General features: G+C 36.3%; 2 protein-coding genes across 2 annotated transcripts in view; both read left to right on the forward strand.

The window, feature by feature from the left end:
- Positions 1–1,541: 1,541 nt before the first annotated feature.
- LOC128016904 (relaxin-3 receptor 1) lies at positions 1,542–5,458 on the forward strand. Its single transcript, XM_052601834.1, has 2 exons — positions 1,542–2,975; positions 4,358–5,458. The coding sequence occupies exon 1, from the start codon at positions 1,723–1,725 to the stop codon at positions 2,782–2,784; it is 1,062 nt and encodes a 353-aa protein (XP_052457794.1). The 5' UTR covers positions 1,542–1,722; the 3' UTR covers positions 2,785–2,975; positions 4,358–5,458.
- A 3,219-nt stretch (positions 5,459–8,677) lies between these two features.
- The window catches only part of LOC128016905 (uveal autoantigen with coiled-coil domains and ankyrin repeats protein), a 47,783-nt gene continuing 35,201 nt past the window's right edge, over positions 8,678–21,259 (forward strand). Inside the window, exon 1 of the mRNA XM_052601835.1 lies at positions 8,678–8,854. Coding sequence (XP_052457795.1) covers positions 8,807–8,854 — 48 coding nt within the window. The 5' untranslated portion in view covers positions 8,678–8,806. The remainder of the gene's footprint in view (positions 8,855–21,259) is intronic.

Raw genomic sequence — 21,259 nt, forward strand, 5'->3', positions numbered from 1 at the left:
TTATTTGTTTGTTTCTTTTTAAAGAAAATAAAAGTGTTTTCATCATTTTTAAACTTAAAATTAACAGGCTTTTATTTTGACGGAAGTAAGTATACGCGCTTCCGGCGGTGCCGCTGCAGCTCATAGATATACATGGCTTGTTGCTGATTAAAGAACTAAAGTGAATGAATGTCACAGATTTGCATTTTATTTTAAAAACGGCATGGGATAGCCTAGATTTATGCTTTCAGATTGACTAGAATTCATATATATATATAGTACAGTTTGTCATTATATGAATGCCATGAACATTTGATATCTGTCAAGCTGGAAACATTCGGTGTCAGGCTGTATTAATGCTCTAATGTTCCAACAGTCAAGCAAATTAACCAAAGCCTTGAAATGGTAGAGAAAAACTGGTGTATATTTACATGTAAACAGCAGATGGCAGTGAAGACTTGCCAAGATGACAAGATCCACCTGCTTTCTTAAAACTCAACACTTCTCATATCTATTGCCTTGAGCAGAGACCTCTAACTAATGGATTGCTGTGTTCAAAATGCCATACAATCATACTACTCTTACTATGTCCTACTATTATCCAGTATGTATGTTGTGCATAGCGTGCACATTTTCCTATTATATTTACCAGAATCTGCTGTATATAACTCAAGTACACTGAAATCAGTAGGCTACAGAAGCTGTGTTCGGGATGGCATACTACCACACAACTCCTACTATATTGCTGTATGCTGCATGTATACTGTGAATAGTATGTGAATCTTCTGTATGCATGGAATGCCTGGATTACCAGTTACATTTGCTGAAATTTGATGTATGCATCTGATCTGAAGCTCTGCTTGACACATTTTGTATCTGGGGTCCCTGCTCCATGTCTGTGCTGCCTAAGGGGTCCTTACCCTGAAATACATTGAGGACCACTGTAATACAGTGTTATTAGGCGGTTAGCAGTATAGGTGTAGGGAGGTTTTTGTCCCAATAAAGTCGCATTTCATAGTATTTTTAATTATGAATTCAAATAAATAATAAAAATAATATCTACCACTATTTTTACACAATTATTATTAGTTATGTTGAGTATGTAAAGTTCATTAGTTATGAAATAATATCAATTGGGCAATATAGCATTGTTTTACGAGTATGAATCCTTAATTAACAACACTTTGTAAAAAGAATAATTAACACATTTATTTGAGGTAACAACCTCAGCAGCTTTGTTGAATTATTGTTTTGTCATATTACAACTTTAGCATACTCTGAAACATTTGTTGCTTATTGTATACTATTTCACACACTATTCTTTAAAAAACATATATATATATATATATATATATATATATATATATATATATATATATATATATATATATATATATATATTAATGTATATTATTTTATATGCTAAAAAAATATAAATAAATTTACAGCAAAGGCGGGCGACTCACCAGTGCTTTATTGTTTTATTTGCCGTTGTCCTGTCAATCAAACGGGAAGACGAATCGCTGCTCTAGGTGGGCGGGGACATTTAAAGAGCGCCTGACATAAATTCTAGTGACAGCGGCTGTGGCATTGCGCTCAATGGTTTGAGCACCTTGATCTCGTCTGCGTAGTGCTGAAGGATGAGTGATGCCAGCTATGCCAGTTATCCGTTAAAAAGCCTAAAATTAAGTAGCAAACCTGATTAAACCATATGTTTACTAACTATAGATAAGTAGCCTACATATGCATCTAAGCGTAGGCTATATAAGTACTTTATTTGTCGTAATGGGCAACCACGAAGTTGTGAAATCGCTGGATATAATGGCAGACAGTAACCAGAGTGGTGTAACCAACAGATCAATCAGTGATCGCGAGCGCTTTAAAAGCCTGGAAGACATCGATGTGTCCGCCGACGGGAGTCCGGTGTTGAGATGCATGATCTCCATCACCTACTCTGTGGTTTGCGTCGTAGGTCTGATCGGGAACCTGTTGGTGTTCTTTTTTATTCGCGTGAGACAAGAGAGACGCATATCCAAAATAAACTTTTTCATCCTCAATTTGGCAGTAACGGATTTCCAGTTTGTGTTGACTTTGCCTTTCTGGGCCGTGGACACGGCGCTGGACTTCAGCTGGCCGTTTGGTGACGCCATGTGTAAGATCATCCTGTCGGTGACCGTGATGAACATGTACGCGAGCGTCTTCTTCCTGACCGCGATGAGCATCACGCGGTACTGGTCAGTGGCTTCCGCTCTGAAGGACCGCAGCAGACAGAGCAGCTGCTCCATCAGGTGGGTCAGCGTCGTCCTGTGGTCCCTGGCCACCGTGGCCACCGCGCCAACATCCATCTTCTCCACAGTCACGAACGTGGCCGGCGAAAAACTTTGTTTATTGCGGTTCCCCGAGGGACAGTATTGGTTGGCAGTCTATCATCTCCAGAAAATACTAATCGCTTTTATTTTGCCGATGGCGATAGTCTCGATCAGTTACCTACTGCTGTTGAGGCTCATCCGTCAGCGGAGCATGAAGAACAGCTCAAAACGAAGAACGCAAGTCACAAAGTCCGTCACCATCGTGGTCTTGTCGTTCTTCCTCTGCTGGATGCCCAATCATGCCATCACTTTTTGGGGCGTGCTGGTGAAATTCAATGCTGTGTACTGGGATAAGTCGTACTATATCGTTCACACATATGTGTTTCCTGTGACTGTGTGCCTGGCGCACGCGAACAGCTGTTTAAACCCACTTATTTACTGTCTTATGCGCAGAGAGTTCAGGAAAAAACTGAAGGACCTGTTTCTCCGAGTCTGACAAACAGGTGCATGTGCATGCGACTCTGTCCATTGGAACAAATGGTATTTCCTTCTTTAAAGGGTTATTTATTTCAAATTTCGCTTTCAGACATATTTACCCAACCTCTTGTTTTTCCAAGTCTGCATGAGTTTATTACCTCAGTGGAGCTCAAAATGGATGTCAGTTCACAGGTTTGGGACAACATGAGGGTGAGTAAATAAGAGTAGAATTTTTATTTTTGGGTGAACTGCCGCTTAACAGTAATAGGGTACGTTTGTTGCGATGGTATTGCGTGAACGTCCTTGTATTTGTATTACTGCTGTTCGTGTGGAACATAATTTTAAAATAGCTTAATTGTCGACATAAAATGTCACCTTACTTTTGAATTAAAAACCACCACCAAAAAAAAGCTAGTGACAATGGTTACATTTCAGTGCACCATACTGTAAAACTGAGCGACCGTCATTCCTCTACTGTGAGAATATTCAAATTAATACAGTATTGTGCACTTTAGATTTCAATTTAAGGGGTAATTGTGTATATCTTGTTGTTTTTGAATGTTAAAATTAAATCTATTTAAATTAATTAAATAAATAAAGATCTGACTTTAATACACAGAGTGAAAGAGACCAGTATCATTGTTTTCTATATAAAATAAAACCACACTGACACTGGTAGATTTAAATCGAAAGGCTGAACTGAAACCTAAAAAGGGTATTTTGCATAGACGTCAAACCGGGTCAAATTATAATATTTTTTGGCCAAAACTTTGGTTTGATATTGTAGAAGAATAATGTTTAAATTTAGCAAAAAAGCCTATAATAAGCTGTTTAATAGTAAGTTTGGCCTACAATTTGATAACCCACACTGTGTGACAACATAACTCTGTTATTGGTCACTGAACAGTAAATTGGTTCTATGACCAGTTTCAAAACAGTATATCATAAATAATATTAATAGTGGAAAAAATTGTGACACTAACCCTAGTCTTCCCTTTGTAACTGCATTATATTTTTTTTATCACAGGCCATTTACAATTTTAAACATTTCAGAAAATATACATTCTCGGCAACATCAATTAATTTGATGTTGTTAAACACATCTTAATGACTTAATAAGGTTGGGATGACCACACCACCTGGTTGAGCAAAAGACAAGTTAAAGTTTCAATGATCAATCCAATTTGTTGATTCTCCTTGCTCTCTCTCAAAATGGCCCTTTCACAGTGCTTCCCTATCAGTCTTGTCTCATTCTTAATTAGCATTACTGACAGACACTCCCACAAGCTCCCCGCTAAGATACCACCTTCCATCCTGATCAGAGCTTTGCGAATCAAAGGATTTAGGCATATATATATGTATAGCAAAGCCAGACAGAAATATATTTCATTTAGTCGGGCGAGGCCATATCAGTATCTTTGCACACATTTAAATGTGTTCTTGCATCCAATGGAAATGACAGCTCTGCGGCATGCAGTTAATTACCCAGAAAGAGGAGATCAGGTTCATAACTAATGAGAATGCTTAATGTCTTGTTACATCGTGGTGGCTTTAAATCACTTACACAGTAAGCTAATGATGGTCATTTGCAGGCAATTTGGAAGATTTGCAAAGACACATCTGCTGCTGTTTACCGTCACACTCACACAGGAGCCTTTTAATGGACATCCGGCACAGAAGTGATGCTCTCGATGATGTTCTGGTGATTATGATATGTCACACTCCCGTGTTTAGTCTGTGGAGGTCAACGGATTGTGAGGAACAGTATGGGCACCAGTGAATCTTTTTTTGGACACAAATATTTTCCTACCAAAGACCAAACCAAAAGTATCCTTTAAAAGCAAAACAGTAGGCACTATTATTTCTCCTATTATTTGGCTACTCTCATTTTATATGTGTACTTAAATGTCATTTGAATACTGTTTACATATTTAGTAATAGAAACAAAACTAAGGCATATGCCTGCATGTTTCCTGTTTGTGTACACATTGTGAGTCTATTCAAAGCAGCCCATATGTTTTGACCAGTACCATTATTGCTGCTATAACAAATTTTCCATGTACTTTGCCTTTTTCATGAGCTGTGGTCACATTTTGTGTTTGGAGGTATGGAGCTGACTACCGAACCTTAATACATGTATTAAACCACTCTTTGTTTCACCCAGGATTTGTCTAGAGTGCTGTGTGGATGCAAATTTACTGGTTTGCCTATGGAAGATCGCCGATATTACAAAACTCACTTTGGCCTCCCACAGAGTGTGCTAATATAATATGATCCCCCGCTGTTAACAGGATTTCCTGTGGAGGCACGGTTTCCTATTACCGAGTGGGTTAGGAGTTATGTTACGCAAGTCACTTCCTAATGCACAACATCAAATCAATATATCACCATTACAATCTAGATAAGAATTTCATCATATTGAAATTTAATTAGTCCCTTTGGATGTGTATATTCCACTCACAACATGTCAGTATATTGCTCTCTGCACCAGAATGTATTCAGTAACAATATAAACCAAACAGTAGAAGTGAATGTACTGTGTTGCATGTATAATTGACTTGTATTTTTGTACAGGTGTTTACTTCTGTTGCAATTTATTTTTATTTTTAAGTCTGGTTGTTAATAATTAAATGAAAGGTGAAATCCATTTAATCATGTCTGTTTTGTTTTTATCTTTGTACTGAGACTTCAAAGTCTGACAGAGACTCATAATAAATACTCTATAGAATTCAAGCTTTCAAATTCCAGTTATATTTTCTGTGTGAGAATAACATCCATATTGGTCTATGGAAAGAACATCTATTAGGAAATCATTAAGATAATAATTAAGCTTGGGCTTTATTTGCATAGGCAACTAAAGGATGTGTTTGGTGTTTTTTTGAAAGAACACACAATAAATCCTCTCTTACTGTCCACAATGCTAAGGACTTTATGAGCTATATTCAGAATATATCAGGGACTGTGTTGAATTAATTGAATCCATGACCTTAGTGGTGCTATTACCATCACCAAGTTAAACTTAAATTTTCTATGACCAGGATTCATACACCGAGCTTGCTTATTAGACTGTCTCAGACAAGAAAATTCTTTAGTGCTTCACTAAACCTTGTGAACTTGTCCTCTCGATCTCATTCCCATCCACTCTCCATTGAGAGATCTCTTGTCTTGATCTTTCTTCAGACGTCTACACATTAGTAGAAATTCAGTGCACTGAAAAAAATGGTTTGGGATTTACTTTGAAGAATTTTTCATTTAAAAATTGCTAGTTCATTTTTACAGATAAAGAGAGTTTTCTAAAGAAGGAAACAGCAAGTTACACAGATATTAACATGCAATTTTGTTTTTTGTAAAACGTACTTCAATAATATTTGTTGCATTTACAAATTCATTTTATAGTGCTGTCTTGCTTCTATAACATAATACCCAAGAAACCCTTGTTAACACGAGAAACTATTATCAAGCTACAGCTGTGAAATAATAACATGACACTATATGTCTCATCCTCCCCTTCTGTTTTTCATGTGCAATCACAAAAAGTCTGCATCCCCTTTCTGACACCTCAAGCTTAAACTTGACAAGAATGAATTATTCTTCCTTCTAGCTAAAAACTATACCCCAATAAATTTCTTCACATCCAGTTGAAGGTCGCACTGATGTTGCCTACAGGAGGGTGGAAACATTAATGTCATGCTTGAAGAGAAGTCATCATTTGTGCAAATCTAACCCTGTTTATTCATGGTCTACTCTAAAATAAATGGATATATATATTTAACACTAATCCGATCAATGATTTAATTTGAATCAAATTAAAAGGGATCCGTACTGAATATTAATACCTAAATAACCATAATGTGGTGAATGCAGTACATCAACATTAATTTTGCCATTGTTTTATATGACTTTCTATCTGATTAATAGAAATTATATGAAAGAAATGGGTGTCAGCAATCTTTCAGAGGCAGATTGCATATGAACATATGAACCTTATGCTGATGATACACAGTTTTTTTTTTTGAACACAGGCGATTTTTTGAACAATGTTGCCGGGTAACTTGTGCACGAGTAACATTGTTCAAAAAGTTGCCTCTTGTATCATCAGCCTTAGTCATTAGCCACATTGTTCTGTTAAAGGGTTAGTACATGCAAAAATGAAAATTAATTCAAATTAAATAAAGGCCTCATGTAGCGAATTCATGTGTTTTAGTAAGAAAAATATCCATAATTCAAATGTAATAAACACTTTTCTCTCACTTCCGTTATCTGTCATACGCTAAGCTGTTCCGGCAGATGACGAGCGCACAACTGAGATATGCTAGTCCCACCAGTTTGTTTATAGCAGCAAAGTTTCCTTACTTTAGCAAAGGAAAACCAGTCTCCTCTTGGTTTATATCAAAATCCTCCAACATTTTTCTTTGCAAACCCTCAGTTTGTACTTCTAATTCATGATTGGCGTTTTGTTATGTTTACTTATCACACAACGCTGATGTACTACGACATCAGCCAGAGCGCCTTCCATGTATGACAGATAACGGAAGTGAGAAAAAAGTGTTTATTATGTTTGAAATATGGGTATTTTTTCACCCCCCCCAGAGCGCTGTGAAGCACGTTTATTATGAATGCTGCCCTTTATTTGACGACTTGTGGACTGTTCAACTGTAACACCCACTGACTGCAATGATAGAGCCTGGAATAGCCAGGACAATTTTTAATATAACTCTGAATGGATTCATCTGACAGAAGAAAGTCAAATACACCGAGGATCCCTCGAGGGTAAGTAAAACACAAGCTCATTTTAATTTTTGGGTGAACTAACCCTTTAATATTGTTGTGACAGTGCTTTGTCTAGGAACCAAAATTTGGCAGTGAGAAAGTCAAATTTCCTGCTAAATAACTGTATGAAGTTGACCTGAGGGCTTATACAAGGACAATCTGGCCTCTTCCTCTAAATCTTTCACTTTCCTGGACAAAATCTATGGTAACCAAGCATAGAAAAAAAGCAACGTTGATGCAAAGTTATCAGCCTCTCACAATTTATTGATATGCTAAACAAAGAGAGACATGCAATAGTGAAATACAAAATCAAGTTAATTTAATTAATTAGATTTGACAAAGTATACTTTTGTTGAAATAATATGCTCTTCTTAGCCTAAACCATTTCAATCAATTGTAAATTATTAACAGTCAAACATTTTCCTGCATAAATTGAGGGACGCATATCATGTGGACTGACGTTTAAGTAATGTTTTTTAATTGAACTCTGGCATTGCTCCTACAGAAGCTCAAACTCATTCACCAGCTCAATCAACGGGCTTCTCGTGTTTTTTGAAGGCCAGAAGGGGGCAACACATCTCTTGAATGAATAAAAATATAACCAGTGATAAACATGCCTTCAGATATCCTCGAAAACGGAAGGTACCCAATGCAAAGTTTTTTTCTTTTTTTCCCCTTCTTTTTGGAATTGTAAAAAACTGTTGTGAATATTGCCATTTATAAGTGATTGATGCAAACTCATAGCCTACTTCAGAAAAGACTCATTTGAGGTTGAAAATATGTAATCAGCATAATGGAATTCACTATTAAACATAGGCTGTTATTTTTTTTTCTTTCCTGAACTGCCCCACCCACAGCAATTCAGTATAAAAATAAATAAAAAAAATTCACACTCTCTCAGCAGCCTCTCTGTTAGACTAAGTCCAGCCTTTTTCCAGGTAAGGACGACGTCAGACGAACTACAGCATCTCCTGTTGTTCCCTGCTACAATTTCAAACCTTGCTATCACCACGAGGAAGTCCCACCCCCTCTAACGCCTGGTTGGCTTAAACTTAATTTATTCTACTATCCCTCACCGTCATTGGGCTACGGCGTTGTCAGTAAGGAAACGGGTACAGATAAGATTGCTGGTGGTTCGCGTCAGGTGAAACTCGTGTTGTCAGACGTTAAAAGTTGTTTCTGCTTAATCAAATTAAACCGTAACTATTGTTGTAATTTATTCAAATTCTAACCGAAACGCTATTGTCTATTTATACAACCAAAGAAAAAACATGAAGAGTTTGAAGTACCGACTGAAAAAGCACGAAGTTACCATCACAGTAAGTTATGAGTTTAACCAGATTTGCTTGTTTTGTTTTACGAGAACATTTGAATCAAAATTGGGCGATTCTATTTTCTTGGTGTAGCTGATTCACTTAAGTTTCTTTTGGCTGTGTTATTTCACCTATTAGTTACTTGTTGTTTTGTCCTCAAGAGGCTTTACTCCGATCATCCAGCGTTAAGTCAAATCTTTTGACACTTCATCATGTTGAACATCCACTATCAGGCCGGTGTTCTGTCGATTAAAACCCGGGTAGGAAAATCTGACAGGGTAGGATAAAATGTCAGGACACCTGTTCACGGACACTGGTCTTTGTACCGCATGAATTAACGTATTTACCTAACTTTGGGAAACTGTGCTTAAACTTGCAGGTCAGGTCTTAAAGGTGTAAAATCATGGTCCTTCTATAAAGACGAGACCAGGGATCACTTTCTATCCGATATCATATTGCGCTTCTTAAAATTTGTTCTTTTTTTCGAGTAGAACATGGAAAAAAAAAAAAAAAAATACACACAAACAGCCTTAAAGGGGTCATATGATGCTGATAAAAAGAACATTATTTTGTATATTTGGTGTAAAGAAATATGTTTATGCGGTTTAAGGGTTAAAAAAACATTATTTTCCACAAAATGTACATAATTGTTTCTCCTATATGTCCTGTCTTCTGAAACCCGTAGATTTTTACAAAACTCATTCTGTAAAGCGAGGTATGCTCTGATTGGCCAGCTATTCAGTGCGTTGTGATTGGCCAGATGTTTCAAGCGTCTGACGAAAATGTTACGCCCCTCAGCATATACTGTTATGGCGTGTCCCAGGTCAAGACACTGGCATGACAGGACTAAAACAATAAAACACATTACAAACGAGGCAGTTGTTGCATCCAGTGGGAACATAATTACTGATTATAATGACTTATACTGTCTTTTTACACCTTGCGTTGCATATTGCGCTCCGTAAACATAAAACCATGTCTGCATTTGGGCTGGACATCCCTGGGCTGGACTCCGCTTCATTCATAGTGAAAGCAGATCCGGCAATCCACAGTGCAAAGTTGATGTATTTCCTCATTGACCAGCACGGATCAGCTCCAGGCCTTACAAAGTGGATATCATCCTCTTTTGGAAGGCCAAACAAAGTAGTTTCACTTTAACAATGAAACCCCTAGCTTCTCCACGAAATGGCGCTGGCAGCAACAGAGAAAATAAAAGGTAGGCCTTCTTTTTTTCGTGAACATTTGGACTGTGTTTTGCAAATCTTCCCACATAGTGACGTAGAGATGTGGGGGCATGTTTAAATGAGCCGTTTTTAGGGGATGTGACAAGTCTTAACTTTTATAAAGAATATCTCTTTGGGTTTGAGACTTTAGTTGGGGCAACTTTACAGATCTTCTTTATGCACCAAGAGCTTCTAACACTCCAAAGAGAAAGGGAAAATTAAAATAAGCATCATATGACCCCTTTAATTCAGAAGCAGCTGAACCTTGAGATCTTTACCCTCTCTTCTTTTTATTTCCATGTCAAAGAGCCTGGCACCCAGAGCAGTGTGGGCGGCTGCATGGGGGTTCGTTGTTGAAGTGCCTTTTTTTTTTTTTTTTTTTTTTTTTTTTATAAAGGCTTTTGTTTTGAATTGGCTTTAAAATGAAGGGTCGATTCAGAGGTTCTGATGTCACGTTCCCTCAGCTTTTGATGGTGATTTTCTCTCTTACAGTATGAACTCAGCTTTGACTTTGATTTGAAAAAGCATTTCCACATGCTTTCAGAGCTGGACTATTGTCACTGGTTGCCCGCTGACTTCACAGAACACAAAGGACCATGGGAGCACACCCTCTCTTTTTGTGACCTGTCTGTAGATTCTTTCAGAGTTTAAGCATTCTGTCAGTACATTTACACAGAAATATTTCATTCTTAATAAGAATTAAGTGTATTATACTGTATATTGGAACCATGTATAAAAAAGTTTGTTTCTCTGATGCTTAAAGTCTATAAAAGAGTGTGAAAAGTTCCTTCTTGACACTCATTCCTTTTTGGTATGAAAAGGAATCTTTTTTTTTTTAACACTTTAAACATTAAAGGGGACATAAACCAGTTTTTGCCAATCTCATGTTAATCTTCTTGAGTACCTATAGAGTAGTATTGCATCCTTCATATCTCTGAAGAGTGTTTGGTTACGGATTAAGTAGACACCCAAACCGTCAAACCTACATCATCAGGGAAGGTCCTCCAATGCAGAGGGGAGGGGCATTTTCAGATTTTGATTAAAGATTACAAAGTCAAAAAATTTTTTTGTGTGGATTGACTTGCATGGATGTATTGTTCACCACAAAACGATCAATCTAGACAAACAAAGTAAGTATGGTCAATTTTGATTTCAGTTGGACTTAAATAAGTGAGTTTGGCACAGAAATACTCCATATGTCCAACTTGTTTTTTTTTGGCCATGATTATCATGTGAATCCAAATAATTAAATAAGTCAGAATGCATGAAATTGCATTAGATCTCCCCTTTAAAGGAAATATGGACTGTATTTGTAAAAAGTCTCTTGACCTTAGATTTACAGATATAGATATATATTTAGATATTCTGTGTTTTATGATTTAATATAAATGTATTATCAGAAAGGTTAAGTTTTTCTTTAGTTAAGTGAAGCTTCCAGAGTTTTCTTACCAAGGCATACTTATTGTATTTATTAATTTTTTACCAGGTTGTAAAGATGCTTATTTGTATCTGATTATATTGTGATTTTAGTTAAGTGAACCACCATACTTTCGATTTGGTCATCCAAATTTTGCAAGATTATAAAGTAAATTATTCTGCATTGCTGCAAATAAAGAGCCGTAAAAATAGTCAATCTCACTCAGCAAGGCCATTCACCTTTATTGTATGGGAAAACGTTACAAAACGATTTCATTTTAGGTTTACCCAAAATGAATAAAGTAAAACAGGTTTGGAACAACATGATGGTATGTAAACGATGATAGAAATTTCAGTTTGGGGTGATCTGATAATGTTTAGTTACTGCAGTTCACTGCCATGTACATTCTACTCAGGGTTGTCTTTAAAAGTATCACAGTGTGCAAGCAGTGGTGTTTCTGGCTCTTAGGAACCCTTGAGGCATGCCTGAGGCCTGAATAAAATGAATGCACATTTCCCAGTACTGCATCTCACTCACAGTTTCTGTTTTCAGTATTCATTTCAGTGAACAAACTAAAACTATCAACCCTCAGAGACTGATTTCTCAAACCTTTCTGCCTACATTAATATTTTTAGTTGAGTGAAACTTCCACAGTTTACTTCTGCTAACATCTAAGTGTGATGTAACCAATTTTTAATTGTACAATACTGAATCTAATTGCACAGCGTCTGCTGCCTCTCTATCTCTCAACAATAGTTTGCTGTAGAACCTTCTTTCTTGAATGTATCATCCGTGACTGACTGATTGTCTTCAGGATTTTCTTTTTTTTTTTGATGGAGGAAAAGTATCATCAAGATTTCTTTGCTTTACAATTAACAATTTTAAGAGCTTAATTTGTTCAATTGACTATATCATTCATTCCCCCACTCTGTCAAGATTAACCCACAAGTTTTATTTTCATCATCAGTAAAATGTTTTAAGAATGAATCATCCAGTCTTCCAGCAACACCATGCAGTATTTATTTATTTATTTCCTGAAGTGATTGGTGAAAGTACACGAGTGTATAAACATGGTGTATCAGTGTTTGTGCCTGCTGTGTCTGTCTGAAAGCTTTGCTGTGTTAAGCTCAGGCCCCCACTGTAGTGGGAAACTGACAGCAAGGATTGAAGGTTACTTTAAGATGAATAAATGGCTGGGGGATTACAGGCAATGGGAATTTGTTGTAGTTGAAAGCCCTCAGGCTTTATATGCACAGGTCAAAATGCTGGAACCCGGAACCCTGTCATCAGTACACAGAAGAGCTGACGCTACTCCAATAAAATGAGTTTCCACTGAACCGTTTGACAAACATGTAGTTGCAGAGTCTGGTTCTGTGTTGAGCTTCGATGTCAAAGTATTGAGTATATTGACAGAGAGGGTAAATTTAAGTCCAAAAAACATGGGTTTAGTTTATTAAAGTTGAAAAGTAAAAAAAACCTGACAAGCAAGTTCATTTTCAACTGTGATTTGCACATGATATCAGATGATTATAAGTCTCATAGAAATATTAAAGTGATAGTCCACCCAAAAATGAAAATGTATCATTACTCCGCCTCATGTCTTTCCAAACCTGTAAGACTGGTTAATCTTCGGGACACAAATTAACATATTTTATGAAATCAAAGAGGTTTCAAACCCTGCATAAACAACGCGACTGACACATTTGGGGCCCAGAAAGATAGAAAGGACACTGTTCATATAGTCCAGGTGACATCAGTGCTGTGCTGCTGACGTAGAATCTTGTTTACAAGCATAGGAATGCACACACATGCGTTGTGATTATAGACTGTATAAAAACATGGACAGTGTCTGTGACGTCACATGTAGGCATTTGAAGAGTGTTTTTGAAGCTTAAAGTGGGCAGAAATGCCCATCGCCATCTTGGCAGCTCGTCACGTGCAACACTCCCGGATAATAGAAAATGGGCAAAGAGGCGGGAGCTGGTTGCTGAGACCACGCCCACCTAGCTCGACAGCGGTGACCGCAGCAGCAATCCACCTGTCACTCAAGTGGCCGCGCCTTAATTATGCAGAATTTTGAAGCTTAATATAATTCAAACAGAGGAAAAAATCACCCCCCTCACAACTGTCATGAAGGGCAAAATTAGCTATATGGACCAAAACCACTTTTTGTACCAGGCTGTATACACTCCTTTTTTTTTCTCTCTCTGCTGTAAAGTTGGGCGTTTTAACATGGGGAGTCTATGGGACTGACTCGCTTTTGGAGCCAGCCTCGTGCGGCCAGTCTATGAATTGTAGTTTTAGTCACTCCTGTGTTGGTTTCATGAGAGAGGATGGAAGATTGCCGCTAATTTGTTATCAGTGTTGTTCTTGTTACTCAAATTGTTTTATTTATTACTTGATACTAGTTACTCCTTTCAAATGTAGTATTATTAAGTTTTGGCAACAGTAATTAGTTGCACTACTAGTTATATTACTTTGCATTGACTCCCCACAGAAGTTGTTATTGTGTATCTCTCCATAAAATTCTAATAAAATATTACAAAAAATATATTTATGACACATCATTTGACCAAAATCCACATTGGATCGCAGTTATTACAAACACTTCGTGGTGCTTGATAGTGACTCAAGTGTTGTATTAATCTCATAGATTTTCTTGTATAGATATGCTATTGTAGATATAATTTCTGTTACCCATATACGATTATTTCAAAATGTATTTTATCAAAAACTAAATGAGTAAGTTAGTAAGAAAATGTTTCATTTTCTAAAAAGATGTTTAATTATGGCAATATAGTTTATATCAGGATCAGAGGGATGAGGGTGGGCAAGCCATGGAATGCCACGATTTACACCATTGCTCAGATCATCTTTTCTCCTGACAATATTTACATCCATTAAATTTAATCTCTTCCATATTCCAAGCTTGTCTTTTTCACTGGTGACTTCATGTGCCTGTGTAAGTTTGGATAATTATGAAAATAACTGATTTCAAAACCGTAGCGGTTGAAGCATCAAAAGTAACTAGGTAACGAGCTGTTTTATGGATGGTAACTGTAATGCTGAAATCCTGTTAGCAATTAGTTACACTACTAGTTACTGCAAAAAGTAATATTATTACTGTAACTAGTTAATACTAGTTACTGCCCAGCACTGGTTGTTATACTCTCCTGAACTAAGGTCGAGACTGATAAAATTACGGTTTTCAATTACGGTCACTGATGACACCTGGAATATTTTGATGCCCTTACTATCTTACTGAGCCTTGAACGTGTCAGTTTCTTTGCTGTCTATGCAGGATCAGGATTTTTTTTTTTGTGTGTGTGTGTGTGTGTGGGGGGTAGTTTTTTAACACATTATTTTGTACCTGAAACGATTAAACTCATCCACAGCAGTGAAATTAGGAAACTGATTAATAAACGTGTACTTTCATGCAGCTTAGTTTTAATTTATAGTGGTGGCTCTGGGCCAGAAAATTTGATGTTGTGCTTGCTGCTAAGACCTGCTGGTCTTCAAACAGGAAAGTTGTCGCCAGAGGTATGGGGGTAGAGGGCCAGGATAATCTTTTCACCAAGTAAATTTTTCAAAACAACAGTCCTTCAGGACTGACTTGGAAAAAAATCAGCCCCAAAATCTGAACAAAGCTGTCTGATCAGGAACTGGCTAATGCTGTGCATGTTCAGTTAATTGACATCTTGTTTCTGTGGTATTGCACAGTGGCTTCAGCCACTTTATTTTTTTCCCTGTCCATTTAACTTTTTATTCTATCTCTACAAGTACATTAGAGTTTATTGCTATGAGGTTTATTTGGTTTTATCTTCTGTTCTGATCAGTAGTGTTGTGACGGTGAGGAATTTTTCCCACCGGCACCGGTCAAACGACATGTGACAACACCGGTAATACTTGTATCGCGGGGTGGAGTTGGGGGCTTGCACTCTTGTCCTCGCTTTCCTTCACTTTTAAATAGCTTGTTAATGCTCGTGAGAAATATCTGAAATTCGGTATCGAAAATGACCTTCGATAAATGGCAAAAGTCAACAGCAAGCCTACTGATCATCAGTCTGCTTGTGATTTAGATCAAGATCAAATTACTTGGATTAGTGCTGAGTTAATTTAAATAAAAAAACTGCAGGTTTGTTTGAATCTTTAAAATGCAGTGGTTTCATGCATTCTGATTCGTATAAAGGCACAGTCAGGGAAAAAATTTAAAACTGCCAGAACCCTAGAAAACATGATCCAGATTTTTGATCAAACCGCCCAGCTCTAACTTGGAATATATATTCACACTATGATGTTGGTAGCCAGGCTCTCCTTACACACTTTTGTCAGTTTCAAAAAGTTGACAGCTTGGTTAATGGATGGTAAACTTTTGTGCATTTTTGTGAAGTGAATTTTGATTCAGCAAGTTTTTATTTCAGCAAGTTTGTGTACTTCTCATTTGCTCATTTGAAAATGGAAGAAGCTATTTGAGGCAAATGTTTAATGCCATTTGATCAGTGATCTTAAAGCGCAGGGCTTATCAGCAAGTTTTTAGTTGTATGCAGACTTTCTGTGGCTCTTCCTCATTCCTCATTCTGTTTTTGCTGAAGTCATCCAGAGGATGGTTGGAAAGAGAGAGATATGTGCCGATATATGTACCAGATGTTACCCGGTTGTATGATTGTCGTAAACAGCAGAACATCTGACACTTTTACTCAATGCCCCCAATTTTCACTTCTCCCTTCCACTGTATTGGAAACTGTATCTACTTAATCTGTCCCATTCACATTCACTTGGAAATGGTCTGAAAGGACATGAGGCAATTCTTGTCGCACCCTTTCTGAGAACACCTTACACAACCAAAACAGCCACTTTTCTGCTAAAGGATAGGAGACCTATCCTTTCAATTTTTTGTGCATATGGAACTTTTATAAGGAGAGGGATACCATATCTTAGATTTGTTTATGAAAGGGTCATTAAGTACCAGTTTGAGCAATTTAAACATACATTGGCATGTATGTTCTGTATTCATATGTTTAAAGCCCTAAGTATTACTAAATTAACAGAACTTATACGTGACAAACAAATGTCTATTCTATTCTATTCTATATTTTGTCACAGAAAACCATTCCTTTCTAAGATCTTTAAATATAGCTGTGCTTGCTAAGCAGTAAAGCAGCTGTTTTTCTGTTGAGCCATTTTCCCACACATGCCCACACTTGTCTTGCACAGTAAGTGGGTTCAAAAAATGTACAAATAACACCCTTCCATGAATTTGTATGATTTGTATCCCTTAGTAAGGCAGGAACACTCCTTTGTGTTTCTTCATAGTGTTCTCAGATAGCAGTATTAATCTGTAGACATAATGCTTTAGAGAATATTTGGTGCTGTGCCCCATTGTCTATACGTCTCCTGTTTTCTATCTGGCTCTTTTCCCAGAGACATTACAGGAGGCATTGAATATCCATATCACATGACATCATTTTGAGACATTTAAGGTATTCCTGGTATTTGGCCATATTCTTTTTCATTTGGCTCCTAATTTTCATTAATTTCTAAATTCAAATTAAGTTCTATCTTCACAAAATAAACAAATAAATAAATAAAATACATAATGCATCAAAATTCAGGGAAAGATCAGAGCTGCATATGTGTTTTGTCACTCAAGATCTCTATTTGTTTTAGCATTTACTAGATTCACGTTCACTTGCAAGCTTTTAAGTTGCTGTAAAAAGAATGTTTTAAAGTGTTTATTATTACTAAAAATAATAGCAGCACATTATTGACTCATATATTGATTTCCATATACTTAATGTTTCAACATAAAGCAACCGTTGTGGCTGTTCAAAAAAGTGATATTGAGACTTTTTCAGAACTGATCCGATCTGATCCCAAAAATTCTGAGTATGTGGTGATACCGATCCAATCCGATACCAGCACAGTTTTTTTTTTTTTATTCAATATAGAATATCTATACTTCTCTGTGAGAAGTTGACCTGATCATCATTATTTGTGTTAATCACCATCTACTACGTATACACAACTTCATTTTAATGAAAAATGAAAAATTAAAAAATATATAATCATAAACGATTACGGAATAAATATTATTATAAACTAGGTTGGTAAATAATTCAGCAGCAAAAATTACTCTAGATTCTAGAAAAATCACGGGACCACAATAATTTTGTCAAATCTATTGGAATATGATTTACAAATAAAAGTGAATAAGTCTCAAATATGGTAAAATGTTACACATTGCTCTTTGTATTGTTGTAAAATACATTATTGAAGAAACAATTATATACATTTATATAGAAATCTGAAAGACGTTTCTTTTAAATATTTAGCACATCAATAAAGGCAGAAACATATCATAGATAAGACAGAACAAGGAAGACTATTAATAATCTTTGATTTCGCAGAAAGTATCATAATACTGAAGGTGCCAATATAGAGTGCCACAGAGCGCTTATGCGCATCCTGTGCGCAGAATGATCAGCTTGAAACATGTGCCACAGGCACATTTCAGAATATATATACATATATATATATATATATATATATATATATATATATATATATATATATATATATATATATATATATATATATATATATATATATGTATATATATATATATATATATATATATATATATGTATATATATATATATATATATATATATATATGTATATATATATATATATATATATATATATATATATATATATATATATATATATGTATATATATTCTGAAATGTGCCTGTGGCACATGTTTCAAGCTGATCATTCTGCGCACAGGATGCGCATAAGCGCTCTGTGGCACTCTATATTGGCACCTTCAGTATTATGATACTTATACTTATTATGATATATATGTGTTGTTTTGTGTTGTTTCAGGTGTTTCCCTCAGGCAAATGCAATATTGGGCAAGATGAATGTTTTCTTCTCTTGTATTTCTGGTGGGATTTTACTGAGACATAGATAGGGCTGGCTATTGTTTGGGTTATTTCAATACCGGCATCAAATCAATAATAATAATAATAAAATAAAAAATACAAATACAATTTCCCACAAAAATGATGGATTGGCCATTAGCACTATAAACACGATGTCATTTTCATTCATACTGAGAAGGCCCCCTTGCACAGAAAATCCATAATATCCAGTCACAGAGTAACAGAACTCATGACCCTCCAGGAAATCCCTTATATGGACAAAGGCATCGCTATTATAGCTGTAAATGAGTAAACAGAACATACAGTGTAAACATTTTGAATGATAAAACAGAGACAATAATCACTCGACTGTGACAATATAGTTTTGTGTTATTCAAGCCATCTCTGCTATTTTCATAATAATGAAGTATATTTATAATCCATTGTTCTCTTTTTCTGGACAACAGGTTTAGAAATGTGAATACAAGGGACATTTAACTTATAGGTTTTTAATTTAAGCATCTTTAGCTTCGTTAGCAAATATTTCTATGACTCTAGACTCATTCTTCCCACTGGTTGCTCTTTTGCGACTAACTTTCTCAATTGGTCGCACGAGCACATAATTTGGTCGCATTTTTCCCCCCTTACAACATGGGATTAATCAATGCATGCTGATGAACTTTTATCGTAGTTCATAGTTATCTGGAAACAAAAGTGTTCAACATTCAACGCATGCTTTTTCATCATCATTAATTGTGATTTTACATTTTGTTAACGGGAGATTCTCTTGTTATAAGCAGGGCTTTGTAGCTTTCACTTTCGAACTAAATATCACGGTGTCAAGAAAAGATAATTGTCTGTTTTGCATATTTCTATACCTTTCACTTTTTAAGACTAAAATCCTCCATTGCGCTCTATCCGCTGAGCGCACTTTCGCTCATGCTGACGTGGTGAGTATAAACCCGAAGCGCTCGCGCTGAAAGTTCCTCTCTTGAATTTATTAGTGAAATCTGACTCCTGATACACGATGTGTGAAGCAGGACTGTATGAAGCAGGAGATTTGGAGCAGCTCAGACCATCAGTTCTTTTTAAGACCCCTTGATGTTGATGCAAGTTTGGGTGGGAAATTTTGAAGAAATCCTCATGGGATGGACAATAGCTAGAGTCACAATACATCATAGACTTGAACCATGAGATGATAGTCTCTCTGGTTATGTTAGCAGGTGTATGTGTGCTAATGCTAGCTGGACAATTAAAGCACTTCATTTATCGGGGAACGGGGCCTTCCCTTCAAAACGAAAGTAACGTTAATCCTCTGCGTCTTCATCGGTTCAGATGTTGAGAGTAAATAACACCTGCTATGTTCATTATTACATCCAGCAACAAAACACCTCAGTCGCTTAATCAGAGACATTCTTGTCTTCTCCTGCACCAGAGTCGACACAATGGCAGACTGATGACGGCTCTCAGCTCAATCTGAGTGGGCCTTGTCAATCAAATATCATGGGAGGAGTATGTTCAAACAACAACAAAAGTGAATTTTGCATCTGGTGACCCCTTTAACAAGTAAAATGGATCACTGTTCAATTAAATACAAATTCCAAGTTGCAGTAAATGTCACATTAGTTAGCTCAACGTAAATTAATTATTTGAAATGCACATCTAGTATATTTGACATTAAAATTGAGTTGTTAAAACTAAAAGGTATTTTTTTTTAAGGCAATCAGTTTGCATGTTTTTTTTTTCAAGTATGGGTAATTAACAGTTAAGTTTTGATTTGATTCTTTAATCATTAGTTATCTAAGCAAGTATGTAATTGCTTGTATTTGCATGTTATTTATGCATGGGTTTATAGTTGATTGAAAGGATTGCAGGAACAGTCGTCTATCTCAGTGGTTAAGTCAGTCCATTAGGGGGCTCCAGTGTTATTGGAAAGAATTGGAAAGAATTGAAATGTGAGAGAAAGTGCTGTCACGCTCCACTATTTTCCACAGCAGACCACAATTCACTAAATGGGAGCAGACGAGGTCACTTTAATGGAATGCCAAAAATCCAAAGAATTCCCCACCATGACTATTAAAGAGACGTCCTTTTCACTTTTTTAGCTTCTTAGATATTTCACTCCTTTTCTTTCATTTTTCTCTTTTTCTCCCATGTTATACACATTTAATCAAACGGAAGAGTCTTTATAGTATCTTTAGTAGTATCGCTAAGCATATATATATATATATATATATATATATATATTTTTTTTTTTTTTCTTTTTTTTGTCAACAAGTACACAAACATCTGTAGAAATATCAAATAACCACAAGCTCAGAATTGTATGGTTCTCTTGGTTTAGACAGCTTGCACATTTTAAAGCGGCTCACTCCAAAGCACCATAAAAGTTGAACTTTTATATAAACGTAAGTTGCAGAGGCTGTTGTTTATTTTGGCCCCTTGACATGGGAAAGGACCTGATTAAATTTATTTAGGAAAAAAATCAGTTGAAAGTGGGCTAAGTTATGGTGGGAGTTATTAAGTCTGGAATTCATCCTCATTCATCAGAGTGGTGATAGGGCTCCGCTCTGGTGGAATAAGATACCTCTGCTTTGATAGAGACGTTACACTGGTGCTGGCCAACAGAGGATAAACTCAGAAGTCATGACTCCCCTGTCTGTCCCCGAATCCATTGACATATGCTATGCCACCCAGGGTCTCTATCAGTCCGTCCTGACTGAATGATGAATGAGTCGTCTGCTCTAGCTGCAGTTAGTCTCCATTTCAACGTTTTCTGCATTTCATTCATACTTATGACCATTTGCTGAATTGTCATACACCAACTTTTTTTTGACGGAGAGTG

This window comes from Carassius gibelio, chromosome A7 (genome assembly GCF_023724105.1).
Source record: "Carassius gibelio isolate Cgi1373 ecotype wild population from Czech Republic chromosome A7, carGib1.2-hapl.c, whole genome shotgun sequence".
Taxonomy (NCBI): Eukaryota; Metazoa; Chordata; class Actinopteri; order Cypriniformes; family Cyprinidae; genus Carassius; species Carassius gibelio.

Bases quoted from the DNA above. Each gene is read 5' to 3' on its own strand.
- LOC128016904 (XM_052601834.1), top strand. From the start codon at position 1,723: ATGCATCTAAGCGTAGGCTATATAAGTACTTTATTTGTCGTAATGGGC.